Consider the following 20,385-nt stretch of genomic DNA (forward strand, 5'->3'; position numbering starts at 1 on the left):
ACTATTTCTGGGTTAGCGGAGTCTGTAACCTGAAGCGTATGTAACCTGAAGCGTATGTAACCCGAGGTACCACTGTATTTGGTCAAGTACTCACTCCCTGGGCAGATCTTCTCTAGAACCATTGTGCTCCTAGTTATGCTAGTGGTGGGGGTGGCCCTGTACACTTTCCCCCCTAAAGTTTTTTTGAGCATCCACAAACACATATTATTATATGTGACGTTTCAATTTCCAGCTTTAGTTTGCCTCATTTATATGGGACATATTTAATTAAAGCCTTCAATCTGCATTAGACCTGAGTATTCATATTGGGCTGGTACATACGTACCTATGCATTTCTCCCTGATCACAGGATTCTGGGAGAACTTTCAATTCATCTACTTTTTGCCCCTTTGTCTTGGTAATGATTACTGACTTAGATGGTTTAAAAGGAGATTACAGAAATTCATGGGGTATATATCCGTGGCAACTAGTTATGATGGCTGTATACTGCCTCCAGGATGAGCGTATCAGTATCAGATCTGCATACCAAGTTGCTGGGGAACAGCAGCAGGGCAATGCTACGGCCCTCAGGTTCACCTTGTGGGCTTCCCATAGGTATCTGGTTGACAATTGTGGAGACAGGACATTGGGATAAGTAGGCCTTTGATCTGATGCAGCAGGGCTCTTGTTATGTTCTTATTGTGAGCTAGACTTCTTTAGAGGGAGAGGCAGTCATCTCTTAAGTTATAAGAGTTCATAATTTCCACTGCCAATGTATGAACCAGAAATTACCCTCTTCTGCCCAACCCTGCTCTTTCACCCATATTTGTGTGTTTTTCTTCACCAACCCCCACCACAACCTCTCCTTGGTGCTTGCAGTATTAATGACAAGACTTCACCACATGGTTGTGCTTGAATGCTAATGAAATCACAGGGACTTTTTTTGCATTGATTTCAATGAGACTTAACCACAAGTAACTTTGGCTAGACTGGAGCCTCTCTATTTAACTACAGTGATATAGATCACATTCCTACAATGATATAGATCACATTCCTACACAGTAAATTTCTGCTTCCAAGTTAATAAAGTCTATATATAAGCTGAAAGACAACAGAGCATAGCTCCTCCCAGGAACAGGGCGCTACAAAAGTGACACTTCTAATGGCTTCTGGATGAAATTATTCAAAATATCTGTCAAGCTAAATACTAAAAAAATTAGTACAGGATGCAAACACTGATGTTTCAATTAAGAGAGAGAGAGAGAGAATGTGTGTGCATACGTATGTGTGTATACCCTTTAATTGAAATAACAGATGTTGTGCTATAGAAAATGTTTGCATCTTTTATTAAAATGTTGAGTAAGAAGCCTGAAAGATATTTATATATAAAAATTTGGCATATGCAATCTGTCTGATATCGTGGCATGCTCTTGTTATAAAAATAAGAAGCAAGGAAAAGTATTACTGGAGCTTTTAGATAAAGGTAAAGGGACTCCTGACCATTAGATCCAGTCGTGGACAACTCTGGGGTTGTGGCGCTCATCTCGTTTACTGGCTGAGGGAGCTGGTGTACAGCTTCCGGGTCATGTGGCCAGCATGACTAAGCCGCTTCTGACGAACCAGAGTTGTTTACCTTCCCGCCGGAGCGGTACCTATTTATGTACTTGCACCTTGACGTGCTTTCGAATTGCTAGGTTGGCAGGAGCAGGGATCGAGCAATGGGAGCTCACCCCATCGCGGGGATTCGAACTGCCAGCCTTCTGATTGGCAAGCCCTAGGCTCTGTGGTTTAACCCACAGAGCTTTTAGGATCTTCCAATTACATACATTACTGATATAATTTCCGTTGTATAAAAGGCCTTCCAATTTTAGCAATGTTACAAACTGACTTATGCTACTGTCCTAGTGAATAACATTTCACCCCTTATCATAGATGGCATCCAGTCTTGCAACACAATTGTAGGCAATTCTTTTCAGAAGTAAGACCGACTGGGTTCAACAAAATAGATATGCAGCCTTAATCTCTTAATCATTGGATTAGAGCATGAAAATTAGTATTAAATGCACACATAAAGATGATGAAGGTCAATGTCAATGAGCATTTGTGTGATACTGTTACTGCTTTTTGCAGTTTCTGCCAACCAAATACCTCTAGCAATAAAATAGCACAAGTCAATGTGCTGAATTAATATATTTTCATTTGCATGGATGACTCAATCTTATAGTGCTATTTTGCCTATACAGATTATAAACAAGAGGTTGCCCTTTATAAAATGTAGATGAAATAGGCAGAACATTCTATTGTTACTAGTGAAATTTATTCAACAAACTATATAATAACTGGCAATACCAGCAAAATCACCTGTTAAAAGAGATTTCTGAATTATGAAGCAGTATATAAATGCTTTTAAATAAAATAAAGAAGACTTGATTAATCCACCTGCTACCAATTAAAAATACACATAACTCAGAGAGCTATAAAACACGTAAGCCCTCAACTTTTTTGGAAAAATCTTGTGAATTTGAAGTAAAATCTGGAAATGTTGATATTCTTCTCATAAAAAAGCAGAGGGGTACTTTTATTGTGAGATCTGAATTTCTTTTTGGATATGCTGTTACGTTACAAAATTAAATGTGCTTCTTTGTTTCTAATCACAGAAGACCATAAAAAGCTTTTTGTATGAACTATATCCTCCTTAATTTAATCTCCATAGTAAAATCCATTGCAAGAATATATGTAATGACAATTCACCCTTCTATGGGAAAAACACAATTTTCCTTGTTTTCTATTTATCCTATAATCAGAGCCCTGCGGGAATTCAGTATCTGCTACAGTAAACATTTTTACTAAGAAACATTTCATTATTCATGTTGTATAAGCAAATGGTAGCAAAAAACAATAACAAAAAGTGAAATATCAGGTCTTCTTACCAGTCTATGCCCAGTTTTCTTGCCTTTAGTAACTGGTTTTCAATCCAGTTTGGCCTTTGTTGTTCAATGCTCTGTATAATCTTGTGAGTCACTTGTTTAGGGCTACTTTTCTTTTTCCCTATAATATTTTCCAAACATACACGAACCAAACTGAGCTTCTCTTTGCTCCATCTGTCAAGAGTCGTACCCGTTAAAAGTTCTGTGGTGTTTCCATCCGCAAATATCCGACATATAATTACAATCAAGATCCAGACAAGAAGACCAGCTTTTTTCGATTCAATTAAGTTTTTTGGCATTTTTCTCTCAGAGAGAAAAAAGAAATACTTAATTGAGGGAGGCAAACATGCAATCACTGTAGGTAACTTGCTGATTACAATAGATACTGCCTGAGCAGCAAGCCTTGTGAAGCCTTTAAAAAAAGAATGAAAGAAGGTATGATTAACATTAAACACCCTTGCTATACAATGCAGTTATGAAGACTGAATGCCAATGTTTAATTTTAGATGTCTCTTAGATGTATAGCCCTGGTTCACATGTTTGCTGGGGTTGCTACCATTATTTTGTGGTGGTGGAGTGAACATGACTTCATGCAGATAATATTTTGTGTAACCTGGACAGTCCATAAGACCAGAGGGTCAGTTAGTGCATATTTCCACCCAACCTTTTTTCATGTGAAGAAATCCCATTAACCAGTTCTTTATATGATCCGTCTCTTGTACTGAGCATCTGGACATGGTGGTGGAGGCAGGCCAGGGTTAAATGTCCTGGAAGTGGACCGGAGTGAAGCCTTTTGGCCCAGCCCAGCCCAGCCCATCTGCTGCAACCAGTCTGTCTGTGATTGGCTGAATGTTGGGCAGGCTGAAATTCACTTTCCAGGCCAGTGCAAGTCCAATTTGGAGTCATGCTGGCCTGGGAAAACACTTCAGCTCCATGTCCCATGCTGGATCAAGGCGCACACCAGGCACTGTCCCGCATAGACCCCCAACCCCAAAGGTAAGGGTCATTATATGATCAGCTGCTTGTACAGAACATCTAGTTCACACTTGATGTTTTCTGGTAGGGATAAAATATTGCATATTCATTAAGTGCCATCAGAGCCAGTACCAGCCTCTTGTTACAAATAAAGATTCTGTGAATTTATTCTCTACCAAGAGAATATCAACCTAACCTATTTCACAAAGTGGTTGTGAAAATAAAATGGGATGCCTCTCTGAGGACCTAAGAAGAAGTGTCTTCAGTTGTAAGACTATGTACACTTCATTTTATATGCACACTAGTCATCTTACTCACATTCAGTGGGATATATCTCACTGAGTTCCCTACTTCATCAGGAATTTTAAAGGTAAAGGGTCCATCTCCATGTTGCAATCTAGCCATAACAAAAATCAATATACTATCTGTATATTATCTATACGGTTCTGCTACTTTAATACCACTTGAAGTTGGTTCAGACATAAATTACTCCCACATTCCACATTAAAGACCCTTTCATAAAAAAGTAAGAGTCAAATATAAGTGTGACATTTTGAAATTTAAATTCAAGCACAAAATTAATAAAGGATTTTGAAACTTGTCTCAGGAGCTAATTAGAGGGAAAGGTTCCAAGTTTTAAAAACGGCATGCCATTACATATTACAAATATGTGACAAAGTACATTCCAATGTTACACCCCAGCATAAACTATAAATTAAACTTGTGATGATCGTAACATATTTACAATAAACAAAATATGAACATAGCAATCTGTTTAATAAACTGTAAGAGATGTAAAGAAAAACAGGTTGCTATTTTAATAATTGGAGACCTTTAGCTATCACTAACATAATTTTAGCAAATACAATAATGTATTAAAATTTAAATAAAATTAAAATTGATCGTAAGTGGCAGTTGTGCTTATTTTATGGCACTAAGTTCCTTATCTTCTGTTGCTCATGCTGTTATTCTTGTGTGGTGCATCTTCCTGTCCTGCAAGAAGTGCTCAGAGACCCAGAAGCGCCAGTGTGACTGGACAACAGTGGAGACAACAAAGGCAGAGCACACAAGAGCTCTCTGCTTCTGCTACCACATATGTAAGCTAAGGAAGAAAGAGTATTGCCTCCTCACTTGTCCCAACACAATTGCAGAAACATATGGCTAACTGGGAGCCTAGGAACCTAGCCACATCACAGCTACCACGACAGACATACAAGGGTGCATGTTATTTGCAGCATTGTAGTGTAGGAAAGGGTCCCACCCACTCTTTAATCCTACTTTCCCACCCAACCACTACAAACACATGGTATAATGCCAGTCTTGCCAGACACTGAACTAAGAAGAATAGCCAACTTAACTGTAACAAAATTTGATGATTGTTGACATTTACCTGTGTCCACTGCTATAGCCCCTACCCAAATAGCATCACTAAATATACCCCTCAATTATTATTTTTCATATTAGTGAATGGCTACCATTCTCTCCTGTGAGGTAAAAATGTAAGTGCTGTACTGAGGGAAACTTATTGCAACAAGAGCAAAACTAGCTCTCTATTGGATGGTATGGATGCCAGGGTGGATGGGGGAAGTACTATGCATCTTAGCTTGTACTGTGCACAGATATATATATATATATATATATATTTTAAAAAATCTAATTGGTTTATATAGACTATGCATTAAAATTATCACTAAAAAGTCATAAGTTAAAACAACTACACCTAAAACATTTCAAAATATAAATAACATGAGTACTTAAAAATTACATTATAAAAAATTGCATATTAAAATGCATGTCAAATTTACATTTCAAGGTAGGCTTTTCTGAACAACAAAAGAAGAAGAAGAAGAAGAAGAAGAGGAGGAGGAGTAGTAGTAGTTTGGATTTGATATCACGCTTTATCACTACCCGAAGGAGTCTCAAAATGGCTAACATTCTCCTTTCCCTTCCTCCCCGACAACAAACACTCTGTGAGGTGAGTGGGGCTGAGAGACTTCAAAGAAGTGTGACTGGCCCAAGGCCACCCAGCAGCTGCATGTAGAGGAGCAGGGAAGCGAACCTGGTTCACCAGATTACAAGTCTACCACTCTTAACCACTACACCACACTGGCTCTCTGAAACTGAAGGGTTTCAGCAGCACCAAGAACAGTGCATTGACTGTATCTGCCTAACGCCAATAGACAGGGAGTTCCAGAGTGCATGTGCTGCCAAATGCGAAGATTGATTCCTTGCAAGTGTGGAATGGACTTTACATGGCACTTGTCAAAATGTCAGTGTCACAGTTCAAAGTGGCCAAGTGGGTGTATATGGATAAGGCAACCCCTCAAGTAAATGGGTCCTAAATAGTTAAGAGCTTTATATACTAATAGTGACATCTTGAATTTGGCACAGTAACTACTTGGCAACCAGTGCAGATCTCTGAGTAGAGAAGTAATATGTTGACAGGGTTTCACTCCTGTCAGGAATCTGGCTGCAGCATTCTGCACTAACTGCAGTTTCCAGACCAAGCGCAAGGGAATCCTCACATGAAGTGAATTGCAGTAATCCAATACTGAAGTCACCAATGCCAGGATTAATAGTATGTTTATTCTGTCACCCCATTTGCTTTCCCAAAGAGACCTTGCTGAATGTGGGCCTTCCACTAGCCCACAATGACAAGGATTGCGCTAAGAACTCAGTAAGACAAAGTACTGCACCCAAGTATGTAAGCAGTTCCATGAATAGTCTTCTAAAATACCATAAATTGTATTACTATAGTATTCATTATCAAATCACACCACTTAATTCTAATTTTTCAGTTTTGATTTGTCCTCGTTAAATGTATAGCTATTATTTTGACAGGAATTATATAAGCACACCTACATTTTCCAGATTCTTTTCTCTTCATTTCTCTAGGTGTGTAATTCCACTCCTTTGGAACAGTCTTCAGCAAACTTTCAGGGACAATTTGCTTGTGTTGATAGGTTCCATAGTTTTCCGTTGCTTCCCATGAATGCATCAAAGAAATGATCTGCTTCACAATACCCTTAACTGAATTAATCAAAGTCAGCTTCAAGCATCTGATAACCTCTGGCTCTGACTCAACGCAACTAGAAACTTTGGAGACAAAATAGTAATAATATTAATTTAAAAGAAAACATTAAGTTGAGCATCTTTAGCAACATTTAATGTTACTATTTTAGAAAGTTTTGTATACTTTTCCATGGTACAGTCGTATAATAAAAAAAAAACCAGAGTAAAATAAGTTTCTACATAACAATACTATGTTATCAAATGTTACACTTTTATAAATCATTATTTTCTCAGCCTTTGTTGTTTTGCTTAGAAGCTGATAATTACTACTATCCAACATACTACTTCTGTTTATCTTTGCACTTAGACAAGTTATCATGACTGACTTGACCTGTATGATAATATAACAATGTATTGTATTTAAAGGTAATTGTGGCTTTTGGTGGTTTAGTTTCTTAAATGGTGGAATAGACTGAGTTCTGGTCCTGGCTACAGAAGAGGAAAATACCAGTTCAGGCTCCTTCCTCAACTGTCATTAGCAGCCATTCCATCAGGCTATAAAAAGAAGTGGAATACACAGGCATTTCCATCAGTAACATTTGGGTCTTGCTCTCTTTGAAATCTTTCCATTTCAGTTGCTCATTACCAGAGTTCTAGATAACTAAGAAATAGTCCCAGGATTGCTTATCCCCCTCCTTCCTCTCTTTCATTTTGCATCATGGCTTTTAAATTGTTAACCTTAGTGCAAGAACTGTCTTATCACTGACATTTGTGTGCCACCCTGGGAGCCGTTTTTTGGCTGAAGAGCAGGATAAATATACTCTGAATGAATGAATGAATGAATGAATGAATGCTTTAGAAAACACTGAGTTAAATCTGCAAGAACGAGGCACATGAAATTAAGTTCAAAATGGAAGTGCCTGATGTGGTGCTACAGATGAAGCTAAGTGGAGATTTTCCTAGAGCATCCAAGAATGAAAGTACCAGTAACTTCTGTGGTACTATAAGAAATTTCTACGACTGGTTCTCAATTTGAAACCTAAGATCCTCTTTCAGATGCAATTTTATATTTTCTAAAGCATCCCACACATATGTTGCTGCCCATCTAGCACTGGAAGAATACCTCTGGGGCAAATTGGGAGTGTGGTACAGGTAACTACAAGGGGTAGGAATTGGTGAATCACATAAACAGAACTCCACTCCCAGCAAGACTGGATACACCCCCGAAAGAAAGAAAATTTCACTGTGTTTTTCATACCTGATATATTGTATAAACAATCCCACATCTGTTCTTTTTCCATGTAGTTTTCAAGAACACCACCAAGTGATTTGGGAGATAAAGTACAATAAGAAAGCACTGCAAAGATTGCTTCAGTCAGACTAGGTTCTTGGCTGCTCTTCATGTCTAGGCAAGTACTTTGTTCTCCACTTTTTGATGATTCAGATTCTTGAATAAAGAAAGAAGAAAAGGTCAGAAGTTGAGGTAGTAGTGAAAGTGTAAATGGACCTACAACAAAATTTTGTAGTATAATGAATGTCAGAATCTAGCTAATATTTGGGCTAAGAAGGAAAATACAAGCTACAGAATTGTACCAGACAAGGAATCCCTGGGCAAACCAGCCTGACTAGGCTGGTTGAATGCAAGCCATTATCAAACAATGGCAAGGCATCTACATGTCAAAGAACCTTATCAGGTCTGTGCAAAGCAAGGGTTGCTGATGTGATGGAAAGGCGACAGAAAAGAGTGTCATTTTACAGGAGTCTTGGATTTTTGTTGAGAGGTGTTGCTGGGAAAGAGGGAGGAGGCCAGAGGCCAGAGCTCTATGAGCTGCAGGGCAGGCCAGAACTCCATGCAGCAATGGTCAGAGGGAGCTGCACTGAGAGACAGTGGGCAATGAGAGGGGCAATGGAAGACACTCTTGGGGTATAATTTGCTGCACAGCCTCCACTGCCCACTTCTAGGTGTAATTATGTCTTAATAAAACCATATTTCTTAAAGACACTAGCTGCTGTGCCTCAATCTTTCTAAAGGAAGCCCAACCCTGTGTAAGCAGTTGGAACCCCTGGATTCTCACACTGCTCATGAAGATTGGGGTGGCATGTAATAGTATTTTTAGGCTAAGATCTATGGTCTTTTCTTACACAATAGGGATTTTTCTTACAAAAACAAACTCTTAAATGATTTCCATGTTCTGTGCTAGAGAAAAAATTGTTTACAGCTCAGCGTGCCTAGGCAGGATGCAATCCGCTGAAGCTCAGGGTAATGGTCAGTCAAAAGCTTAATAAATGCTGTCACTCCATCCTTGTGATCCTTGAACACACTAGTAAATATAATCCAACAGCAGGGGGAGAATATGATCTTCAGACATCTTTCAGTCTTTGCTGACATGCATTTGAATAGGTAAATGAGTGCACTGCAACATTCAATAAAAAACAGGACAAAAGTTTAGTTGTGGTGCTCTTCTGACAAATGTTAGACCAAATGCTGGACCAAGAGAGCTGCAGAATATCTATAGCTAACGTTTTAGTAAATAACAAACACATTATATTTTAAACAGTATTAGCATGATAAATGTGAATTCCTATCCGAACAAAAAATCCTGAGCAAAAAAATGAGAGAAAATTAGATTGCAAGTATTGAGCCTAATGCTAATTATGTGAAGTGATGACCACGATCCTTCTGCTAATATTAAAATAGCGAACAATGTGGCAATCCTGAACAATTTACTTGTGTTTCTTCAGCGGTAAAATATTGCAACTATAGAAAGTGTCAGTACTTACTGGAACTCCTCAGTAAAAGTTTCACTAAGAGACAATCGTGATGTAGCAGGGTTTCCAAAAGCAAGTTCCAATTACAGCATGGCTGGGATAAGAGCAGCTTGAGTTGACCCTGGGCTGCCATTCCTCTGGCTGATGGAGTCCTTTCAAAATGTAAGATAAAGACAGAATAATGTCGTTAATTTATCTATGAAATTAATAGCCTTAAAGTGCAGATGTAATGCTAACTCCTTTAAATGTCAATTCCTCCCAGATTACTCTGAAAATGCTTTCATGGTTGCTTACTTTAAGGCTGCTCAGGGAAGGAATTACATTTAATCTCAACTAGCTAAAAAGCAAATTAACATTTGGTAGACTGCCAAATTTTAACTGATACAAAGTAACCTCACTTATCTCTTTCATTGGGGCCAGATATGCTCTTGTTTCATGAGGCAAAAATCATTTTTAATGCCTGAATAAATCTGAGGCATTATATTTTAGTTCAATGTTGTATTTAAGTGTTTAGAGTGATGTTATAAAATATTTGAAATCAAGTCTGTGAAATAAGAAAGAAACAAATAGGGTTGGGTGGGAAATATGATGCAAGCTACTTGTCACACTATAATTAAGGCAGAATTATAAAAGTATATTCGGTAACATAAAACAGATGTGTCCAATTCTGGGCACCACAATTTAAGAAGGATGTTGACAAACTGGAACGTGTGCAGAGGAGGGAAACCAAGATGATCAAGGGTCTGGAAACTAAGCCTTACGAGGAGCACTTGAAGGAGCTGGGTATGTTTAGCCTGGAAAAGAAGAGACTGAGAGATGATAGCCATCTTCAAATATCTGAAGAGCTGTCACATGGAAGAGGGAGCATGCTTGTTTTCTCCTGCTCTTGAGAGTAGGACTCAAGGCAATGGCTTCAAGTTACAATAAAGGAAATTCCGACTAAACATTCAGAAAATCTTTCTGACAGTAAGAGCTGTTTGGCAGTGGAACAGACTCCCATGAGAGGTGGTAGACTCTCCTTCTTTGGAGGTTTTTAAGCAGAGGTTGGATGGACATCTGTCATGGATGCTTTAGCTGAGATTCCTGCATTGCAGGGGGTTGGCCTAGATGACCTTTGGGTCCCTTCCAACTCTATGGAAGTTCTATGATTCTAAATTATATATGAAGTATAAAGGCTTCATATTAGCCCAGTTCCCTGCTCAATTTCCCAACATTTCTATGTATTCAGATAATGTTCAGGAAATGCATAGCTCTTTTCACCATGCTACCATTACCATGCTATGTAATTAGGTATCTAACTATACAAATTAGAGCAACACTTCCCTTCAATTTCTAAACATAAGAAAAACAAGGCCTTTGGACAGTTAAGTATTTAAAGTAATATCTAAAATGACTTATGGAATATTGAGGTAGAGAAAAAGCTCAACTATCATTGACCAGATGGGATGTTATTGCTTTTCAGTATTTGCCAATTCTTGGCTCTTAGAGCATCATGCAAATTGAAATGTACAGTTGATATGATTCACTCAGAGGGAAAATAAGAGTATTACAGACATTCCCCGAAGCCACTATACTAACACTAGTAAATGCACTGAAAAGTTTTATATTGGACATATGGAGAAGCATATGTTGTCTCATCTTACAAGCTCATGTAGCTGTGAACACAAGGCTAGCCACGTAAAGAGGAAAAGGTGAACTATATATAAAATATGACACATATAAATGTTTAATTTGGTATTAAGAAAAGAACAAGTGATGGTTTGCATCTACCTCTACAAATCTACTACAATTGGGAGGCCAGCTCATCCAGGAGCTGTTGGCAATCTTACCACTTTTTTCATATCCTTTCCAGCAATATACGGATGCTTTTACATGGTACCACTAAGCTGTATTGGAGGTAGGAGGAAATGACTAGCACGGCAATGCCAATGGAAACTGCAGCACCAGCAATCAGGATATAGCCCTGTAATTCAACCTCCTCCTTTTATGCACATTCACCAAAGCTTAAAATTGGGCATTCAGCCACTAAATCAACATGAACATGCATGGAAAATCATTTATTATTAACTAAAGATACATGCATGTATTTATTTATTTAAATAGTTATGAAAATATGTATATACTGCTATATCATGAAAATATCAAAGTGGTTTACAGTGTCATGTCGTGTCATGTAGTGGTTAGGGTGCTGGACTAGGATCAGAGAAGCCAGCTTAAAATCCTCAGTCACAGAGCTGGCTGGATGACCTTGGACTAGTCACACACTCTCAGCCTAGTTCACGGGATTGCTGTGCAAATAGAACGGGGGTGAGGAGGACCATGTTTGTTGTCTTGACATTCTTGGAGAACAGAGGGAATTAAAAATAGTATATAACTAAGGACGCATATCATCAACATCAATTTTTTCCAATCCTACTTTGAGTTATATTACAGGAAGCTTAACATCTAATCTAAAGGATTGATTCCAGCATTACACAAACTGAAGTCCATTTGTGCAATGGGGCTCTTTCTCATGTCAAAACATTTATACTGTTTCTTTAGTCTTATTTTATAAGCTTCAACACATTATTCATGCAATATTGACTAATGTGTAAAGATAAAGACATGAACCCTATCGGAGTATTCTAGGTCATACGCGATTAGAAATGTGTCAATGTTCACAGGGCCCTAGGTTGAATCCCTAACAATCTGCTCCATCTTCCTCTATGCATTGGAAAAGGCTTGAAGTGGGAAGCATGCACTATTTGAGTAGTCTTTTTACAAGATTTAGGGTTCTAAATTACATGAGGAGCACACCCATACAGAATAGGCCTTACAGAGGGCAGCAAGGCCACCTGACAGGGACCTGATGGAGTGGATGGGGACACAAAGTGTCGCCCCTGCTCTACCCCTCATATGATTCCAATTCTACAAGGCACTTGATATCTGAACAGAGCTATGATTATTTCTATAACCGGGTTTACACAGATAGCGGCCTGGTCTCAGGTTCAGGCTCTGGCATGGGGAGGCTGGTCTCAGGTTCAGGCTCTGACTCAATTTGGGGTTCAGAAAAAAAGGTGTTGTCTTATACATGGGGGTGTGTTATACATGGAAAAATATGGCATGTTGAAATTAAAGACATGTCATTAAATGTAGCAGAAGCTAAAGATTTACTATTTCAGAATAAGTATTAAAAATCATAGCATTCATTTAAATATGCAGGTTACTGAGAAAGGATACAAATTCTGTGGGGAGCATAGATAGCCTGCTAAAACGGGCGTGGGAGGAATTTTGGTCCAAAGTTAGAAAAAGAATGACAGTACAGCTGATGGCATATGCTTCATATGTAAATTGTCATTACACTTACTGAAACGGCAAGGAAATTATGCATTGCTTCCAAACATGCAACAAATTCTAAAAATACCAAATACGAACAAATCAGTTGTTCAAATGAAGTTTAGTTTTGTAGAATTATCTAGCTTTTCTAATGCCCAAAGTTACTACTTTTTCCAGATACAAAATAAAGTTTAATGTAATACTCAAAATTTAAAGTCAAAATAGTTAAACGGGAAAGAAAAACTTAGATTGAGTTATTTTATTGTCAAGAACAGCACATTTAGACATTACTAAAGCAAGAGATTATGTCTATAATCAAACATCAATGTTAAAATAATTAGATACTGCTAAAGAAGAACTACCCATTCTTCAACAATTACCATCACACTAAAATAGTTTGAATTGGAAGCTGGTGTAAATATAAGATGCCTGTAGTTTAGCCCTGGGTACGTGGGCTGGGGAATGTGTGAGCACCATTGCTCACTATTTGGCCCACATTCTTACCATCAGTCTCAAACATGGTAAACAAAAGCAGAAATCGCAAAGCGGCTTAAAACCATGTTTATGGTCAGCGCCCCATTAGAAAAGCAATAGAGGAAATTTGTATCAGAGAGTGGAGCATCTGGATGAGGAAGTGTGGCTAATTTCAGATCCCATCAGCTGGGCAAAACAATGTCTATACATTAAGTCTACACAGGCTCCACATAGAATCTGTGTGAGAAAACCAGTATGAAGAAACTATATTTGATATCTGTATAATAGTCTATTGCAATTGACTTGAAGTTGCTCTGTTATTCTGATACTGTTGTTTCTGTGGTTTTATTTTATGATTTAACTTATTTTATTTATGATATTCCTGTAACACGCTCATTTGGTGAAGGGCAGGCTAAAATTAAAAATACCGTATTTTTCGCCCTATAGGACGCACCGTCCCATAAGGCGCACCTAGTTTTTTGGGGGGGGAATAAAGGGGAAAAAAATTATTTCCCCCCCCCAGGCTGAGCTTCCCCCAACCCCAGCCCCAGAACAGGCAACTCTCCGCAAGCCATGGGAGTCCAGGGCAGGGCTCCCGCGCCTTGCGGAGAGCCGCGCGAAGTCTGGGCGTGCTGAGTTCAGCGCGCCCAGCCTTTGGCATGCAGGCAACTCTCCGCAAGCTGCGGGAGCCCAGCGCAGGGCTCCCACGCCTTGCGGAGAGCTGCACAAAGTCTGGAGAGCGAGAGGGGTCAGTGCGCACCGACCCCTCTCGCTCTCCAGGCTTCAGCGAAAGCCAGCATTTGCCCCATAGGACACATACACATTTCCCCTTCATTTTTGGAGGGGAAAAATTGCGTCCTATGGGGAGAAAAATACGGTAAAGGAATAACATTGAACTGAGAAATCAATAGATTTCTTATCTACATTTTAATATAGAGATACTTACTTCAGTAAAGAAGGGGAAAATTCTGTGATGCCAGATAACCAGCGTAATGGTTGGTCAACAGTAGGCTCCAAAAAATCTGAGGGCAAGGGATCACCAACACTACTATGGAATGTCCTGAAAAATACAAGTAGTTCAAGTAGAATTAGTTCAATAATCATACTTCTTTAACAGCTTTTGAAGAGCAAACAAGTATTTGGCTTGGAATCAATGAGCTACTTATAGAAGGTTTTTCAGTTCAACACAAGGGGGTCTCCAATTTCAAGTCACAGTCACTGTTCGCACATTTATTATTATTATTATTATTATTATTATTATTATTATTATTATTATTATTATTACTATTGGTATTATCTGCCCTTTACCAGGACGTCCCAGGATGTGGGTTACAATAATTTAAAATGCAAGTTAAAAATAGTTTTTAAAAATTACAGTTGCTGAACAGGGTGGAATATAGTGTCTCCAAACCCACAACAGTGGCGGGAAAGCCTTGTTGCACAAGCAACATTCCACTTGCTGTTCTTAGGATTCAAGTCAAAGTACAATATAAAATTTTTCTGCTCAGATTTAAGCTATGATTTACATTTTAATGTATTCCTGTTTCTACTAGTCAGAGAATGACAGACAGTAACAACCCTCTCCTGCTGTTGCTCCACAGAGACTGGTATTCTCTAGAGCTGGGCTATTGTGTAGCCTTTACACTTAATACAAATTCTTTCTGCTTTGTTCCATGTCCCAACACAGGATAGTTCAGTGGCCACAAATAAACATTTTATAGACATTTGCTCCCTTGCAAACTAAGGGGGCATTTTTTTGCAACTCTGTTGATCTTAAAAAACTTTTTTTGAGTATGCTTGCAGCAGTGAGCAGCTCTCTGCATGCCAGCTTCTAGCCCAGCAGCACTTACTAGGCTTGTGGTTCTTGTCTGCCTTGCATAGCGAGATTCAGGGGTTCATGACTGCCATGACAACCATACATTCTCTCAGCATGTCATCAGTCAAATGAATGTGGGAGGCCACCTTCTCAATTGTGGCAGAAGATGGCTATTTGGTTGTGGAGGATTTCTCTTGGTCTCTCTTCTCATGGTCATTTCACTTTTTGCTAAGGTTCAGACTGGCAGCAACCACTTCTCTCTGCAGGGGTGGTGGACTTTGATAAATTTATAGCCGAGATGCCAGGTAATACTGTAGGCATTTTGTGAGGTGATTGACATCGCCTTCATCAGGTAAAGCTTGTTTAATTCCTTGGTTTACTGGTGTGTTGGGAATTGTGATGTAGGAAGTAGAATAGCTGTAGTGAAAGTTGCAGGAAACTACTGTGTGGTGATCCAACATAGTTAAGACCTATTACTGAGCCTCACCATGACTGTGATGAAAGTGAAGAAACAATACTTCTCCTTTATATCTGACCTTTGGTGGTGTTAAAATCACTATCTGAGAACAGTAATGGACTGGATAAGAACCAATGAACAAAAGCTCAAGCCACGCAAAATGAAAGTACTGTTTGTGAGTAGGTAATCTGTCCAGGGAAGTGGGGTTCTGAGTAGGTGGCACCCCCAAAGGATCAAGTCCACAATCAAGAAGTGTTCAAAGATCCAACTTTGTCACTAGAGGCCCAAGTGACCTTAGTAGTCCAAGGCGCCTTTCATTAACTTCAGTTGGTGCCCTAGCAGTAACTTGTCCTGGACAAATAGCCTGGCAGATTAGACTACTTTGAAGAATGCAGACAACACTGCAGAGAAAGTACAAGTAAATCAAAATGCAGACGCTGGGCTACCAACTGAGACTGGTCATTGGGAATGTATTTTGTCAGTGCTTAAACAACTGCACTGATTCCTGGTTCTTTGTATGATTCTAGGTGGTGGCGCTAAACTTTAAATGTGGAACTGATTCCTGGCTATGAAGCATGGCCCATCTTGGAGATTATGGGGCCATTCTCCCCCATGGAAGGTGATACCCTGAAGGATACTGAATGCCTCCCTGTCTTCACTGGAACACATTCCAGGCATTTTTCTAAAGTAATTTTCAAATGCATATGCAGCCTAAACACCAGTGAATAACCTGGTTGCCCCCACTGTCCATTACTAGTAATGAAAATGCTACTAACAGACAAATTTATTCAGCTTAAATTTCTATGTTCTTTATGTATAAAATATCCTATAGCAGCTGCCTCTTGTCTCAAAAGCTGGGGAAAGCATCTGTGAAAGTATTTGATACAAGAGCAATATTCCATGTTTGAGTTGTGCTATTCTCTTGTAGCGTATGACAAGGTGAGAACTGATTTTGTAAATCTCAGTGCTAGTGTGAAATGATGAGATGCATAAACGATGAATTCCCAACACTGTTGCCTTATATAATTTAAATAATTTGATGTTGGAAAATAAACTGGAAATTAATATTGGAGACAGCTGAGATAGTTTGGTACACCCTGACTTATTCATCAATACGCTTTTTACTGGACTTACTTTGTACCAAGAATATGTGAATAGTATAAACATTAAATTCATTTAAATTCCTTTAGAATTTGAGTGTCTGCAAAGATTATGAAAAGCAGCATTTACATGCTGATAGCATTAAAACGAATTAGGATAACTGAGCGTTCTATGAGATTTTTAAATAAAAAGATGGGAGTCTTTTATTTTTTAATGGAATACAACATATTGGCAATAAAACTGAACAGGTAACATAGGTTCCTATTAAAATTGACAGCAAAATTGAATTGTTGTGGATTGCAGTCATGATAATTTATTAACCGCCAGAATGAATTTTCAGGAATGTTTGACACTCCAATGATGTCAAGGTTGATTCCAACTTCAGGCAATACTTCCATGATACTTGCAGATGGGCGTCTCAGATAATTATATTCACTGGTACATATAAGCTGCTCATTTCAACACTGTTGGCTTTACCTCCACTAAAGCCAAGAACCAGAAGGAACTCTTGGTCTCCCCTGAAAGGTGCTTTTCCCTGAGTGACAGTACAGCAGGTGGGATGTACCAAAGGAGTCCCAGTAATACAGGCAATTCCAGGACACCTAAGTCTACAGAACCACTTGCTGCAAAACCCATTTTCAAAAAGAGGTGCCAGCAGATTCATAGAAGTCCAGTTTATAATGTTTATCCAGAGTTTTTGGTGTGGACCAAGTGCCAGCTCTGTGGATGCCAATAAAAAGATGACTGATGGCAAATGTTGCCATAGTAAAAGCAGACCTTGTGGAATGGGTTGTGATATTCTGCAGGGCAGGCAGCTTGAGAGAGCCATAAGCCAAGATGATACATACCCTCAGCCAGCATGCTAGCTTTTCTTACCCCAAGAGGGTGGAAAGGAAGAAACAACACCTCTGTCAACCTGAAGTCCTTAGTCTGGCTGATACAGACTTTAAGCACCCAGTAGATGATCCACTATGTGTCAGGCCTTCTCTAAGGGATGAATCCGGTTAGGCCAGAAGGAGGTTCTGGTTGTAGTAAAAACTTGTATTTGTCTTAGGCACGAATGATAGATCCATACAAAGAATCACAGTCTTTCCACAGTCTTTCAGGAATATGCATAAGGCACTCTATTCCAAAATAAGCCATGTTGATGTGATGGCCACCAAAAGGAGGACCTTATGAGAAAGGATGTGGAGAGGAACACTTTGGAATGGTTTGAACACAAGAGTCTTTAAGTTCCTCGAATGAAAACGATGCACCACAGGAGGACATATAGGGATGCCCTCTTTAAAAAACACTTTGGCTGGGAATAAAAGCCAGTTGAAACTGTTTGAGGAGGTAAGTGATGCCTGTGTCAAGTCAACAGTAGCAGTACTGAAAGTCAAAAGCATGAACAGGGCAGCCGCAAGACTCCTTCTCAGAGAATTGCTGGGAAGAGTTAAACAATTCTGCCACTCTGGCTCCCATTCATCCATCAGCTCCAGATCACTGTCTCTGCCATGCAGCAATCAGTCAAAGAACAGGGAAGGGGAGATAGGCACTGCTGCTGGAAGATTTTTAATGTCCCATATATTGCACCCTGTGTGGCAGCTCATCCAGCACTGCCTTGGTACTAATTGCATCAGCAACTGCTGCAGTAGCTGAAGTGGTTTTCTTTTGGGTTTGGGGGGCACGGGGTGTGTGTGTCCTGAGAATTTTAGGGGCTATAGCCATTTGGGCAGTTAAGACAGAGGACTGACAGAGCACAGAAGCATCAGTGGCTGATAAGGCTTGCTGCACTGAAAACCAGGGCTGATTGGGAGCATCCTTTGAAGAAAAATCGGCCGTCGTAGTTGAAAATGTATCAGGTCTTGCTGTCAACACATGCAGTGGTATATGGGTGTGGTGGATTAAGTTCTGTGGCTGGAAAAGCAGCAAACCAAGCCCCGAAGAATGGGGACCACCTGCCTCCACACATCCCCCCACCAAGTCAGAGATGGATAGGGAGGAAAGAGAAACAATACATAGGCCAAAAAGAAGGGAGGATGAACAGCGGGGGAAATGACCAAACAAAATGGGGGGGGGGACAAAGGCCAGGAAAAAAATGTGGATTGGCAAGAAAGAGAAGGAGGTTTTGTTTAAAATTGCAAGTCAAAAATATTTATATCAGTGTTAGGAAAGAATGGTATGTGACTCATAGGAAACAATTCAAAATAGCTATATTCTATATATGGCTTGAGCTAGCATGTCAGTTAAATAAATCTTGTTTTCAAATATGAGCTACTTGCAACCTGTAGTAACCCTAGTGAACACATTTCAATTTTTTCAGGAATAGTAGATATCACTTTCTCTATTTTGTTTATTTCCTTCATGTATTAAAATATACATTTTGAAAACAAACAAACAAACAAAAAACCAAATTCTTATTTGAAAGAATAGAAGGAATTCAATATTTTGAAGGGCTTCAGGACAGATAGTCTTGAGTCGTGTGTGTCACTTACTTGATGTAGTTTATTGATTGCAAAGCAGGTTTCAGTTCTCCAAGGAAACACAGATAGCTATCACTAGCATGTGGTTATGGAATGTTAGATGTACAACTGTTGCTTGATCAATAATGAGTTTGTTGTGATTTTCCTTGGATACAATATGTAAAAACCCTCTGGATTTAAGCTTAGAAATAGCCATGTTGTGTTATTTTGTTTACAGTCTCAAAGGGCTGTGTATCAGGACATGAATGCACAAAGAGTTGGAAGAAAAAATATTCTTCCCAACAGCTAAAATATGGAGTTTAGTAGATGACAGCAGTAAGAATTGTACAATGAAATATGGTTCCTTTTCTTAGTGTGTTTTGAATTAAAATCAGCATGCCTGCTCCCTCCAATGTTATGAAGTTATACTTAGAAGTATCACAAAGCTACGAGATAAACTGAGAGATTTGTTTTTATTAATGTATTTAAAAGATCTTGGTTTGCATCTCACCTTCCACCTAACATACAGTGGTGCCTCGCAAGACGAAAATAATTCGTTCCGCGAGTCTTTTCGTCTTGCGATTTTTTCGTCTTGCGAAGCACTGTCCGTTGCAACTGCGCCTCTTCAAGCAGCTTTAAGAAAAATCGCAGGACGTTTTCGTCTTGCAAAGCAAGCCCATAGGGAAATTTGTCTAGCAAAGCAACACAAAACCGAAAAACCCTTTCGTCTAGCGAGTTTTTCGTCTTGCGAGGCATTCGTCTTGCGGGGCACCACTGTAATAGACTCAAAACACGTTACAAACTTGAAGTCCCCTTTTTAAAAAAAGAACAGTCTTGATACTATACTGTTTAGTTATATTGTAGTTCATTAACAGTCTTCCTCACTTTGGGGGCTTTTGGTCATGTGTACATTTCATCATGTGCCTTCCCATTCACGACTTTTGGTCATGTGCTTATTCTCTCTCCCACTTACCCTTTGCCCCCTCAAACTCCTGCCTCTTTCCTTGTCCTCTTCTCCTTATTGTCTAGGACAGGCATAGGTAAACTCGGCCCTCCAGATGTTTTGGTACTACAACTCCCATCATCCCTGGCCACTGGTCCTGTTAGCTAGGGATG

At 39.3% G+C, this 20,385-nt stretch overlaps 1 protein-coding gene across 4 annotated transcripts in view; it reads right to left on the bottom strand.

Annotated features, from left to right (window-relative positions):
* Positions 1 to 20,385, bottom strand: part of KIAA0825 — a 165,405-nt gene that overhangs the window by 103,446 nt on the left and 41,574 nt on the right. For all 4 annotated transcript variants that reach the window (XM_082191339.1, XM_082191342.1, XM_082191341.1 and 1 more), the window contains 5 exons: positions 14,398 to 14,511; positions 9,675 to 9,814; positions 8,152 to 8,340; positions 6,744 to 6,977; positions 2,910 to 3,318 (listed from right to left, as the gene is read on the bottom strand). In XM_082191339.1, the coding sequence (XP_082047465.1) occupies positions 2,910 to 3,318; positions 6,744 to 6,977; positions 8,152 to 8,340; positions 9,675 to 9,814; positions 14,398 to 14,511 (1,086 nt within the window). The remainder of the gene's footprint in view (positions 1 to 2,909; positions 3,319 to 6,743; positions 6,978 to 8,151; positions 8,341 to 9,674; positions 9,815 to 14,397; positions 14,512 to 20,385) is intronic.

Source organism: Podarcis vaucheri (assembly GCF_965113315.1).
Source record: "Podarcis vaucheri genome assembly, chromosome: 11".
NCBI lineage: Eukaryota > Metazoa > Chordata > Lepidosauria > Squamata > Lacertidae > Podarcis > Podarcis vaucheri.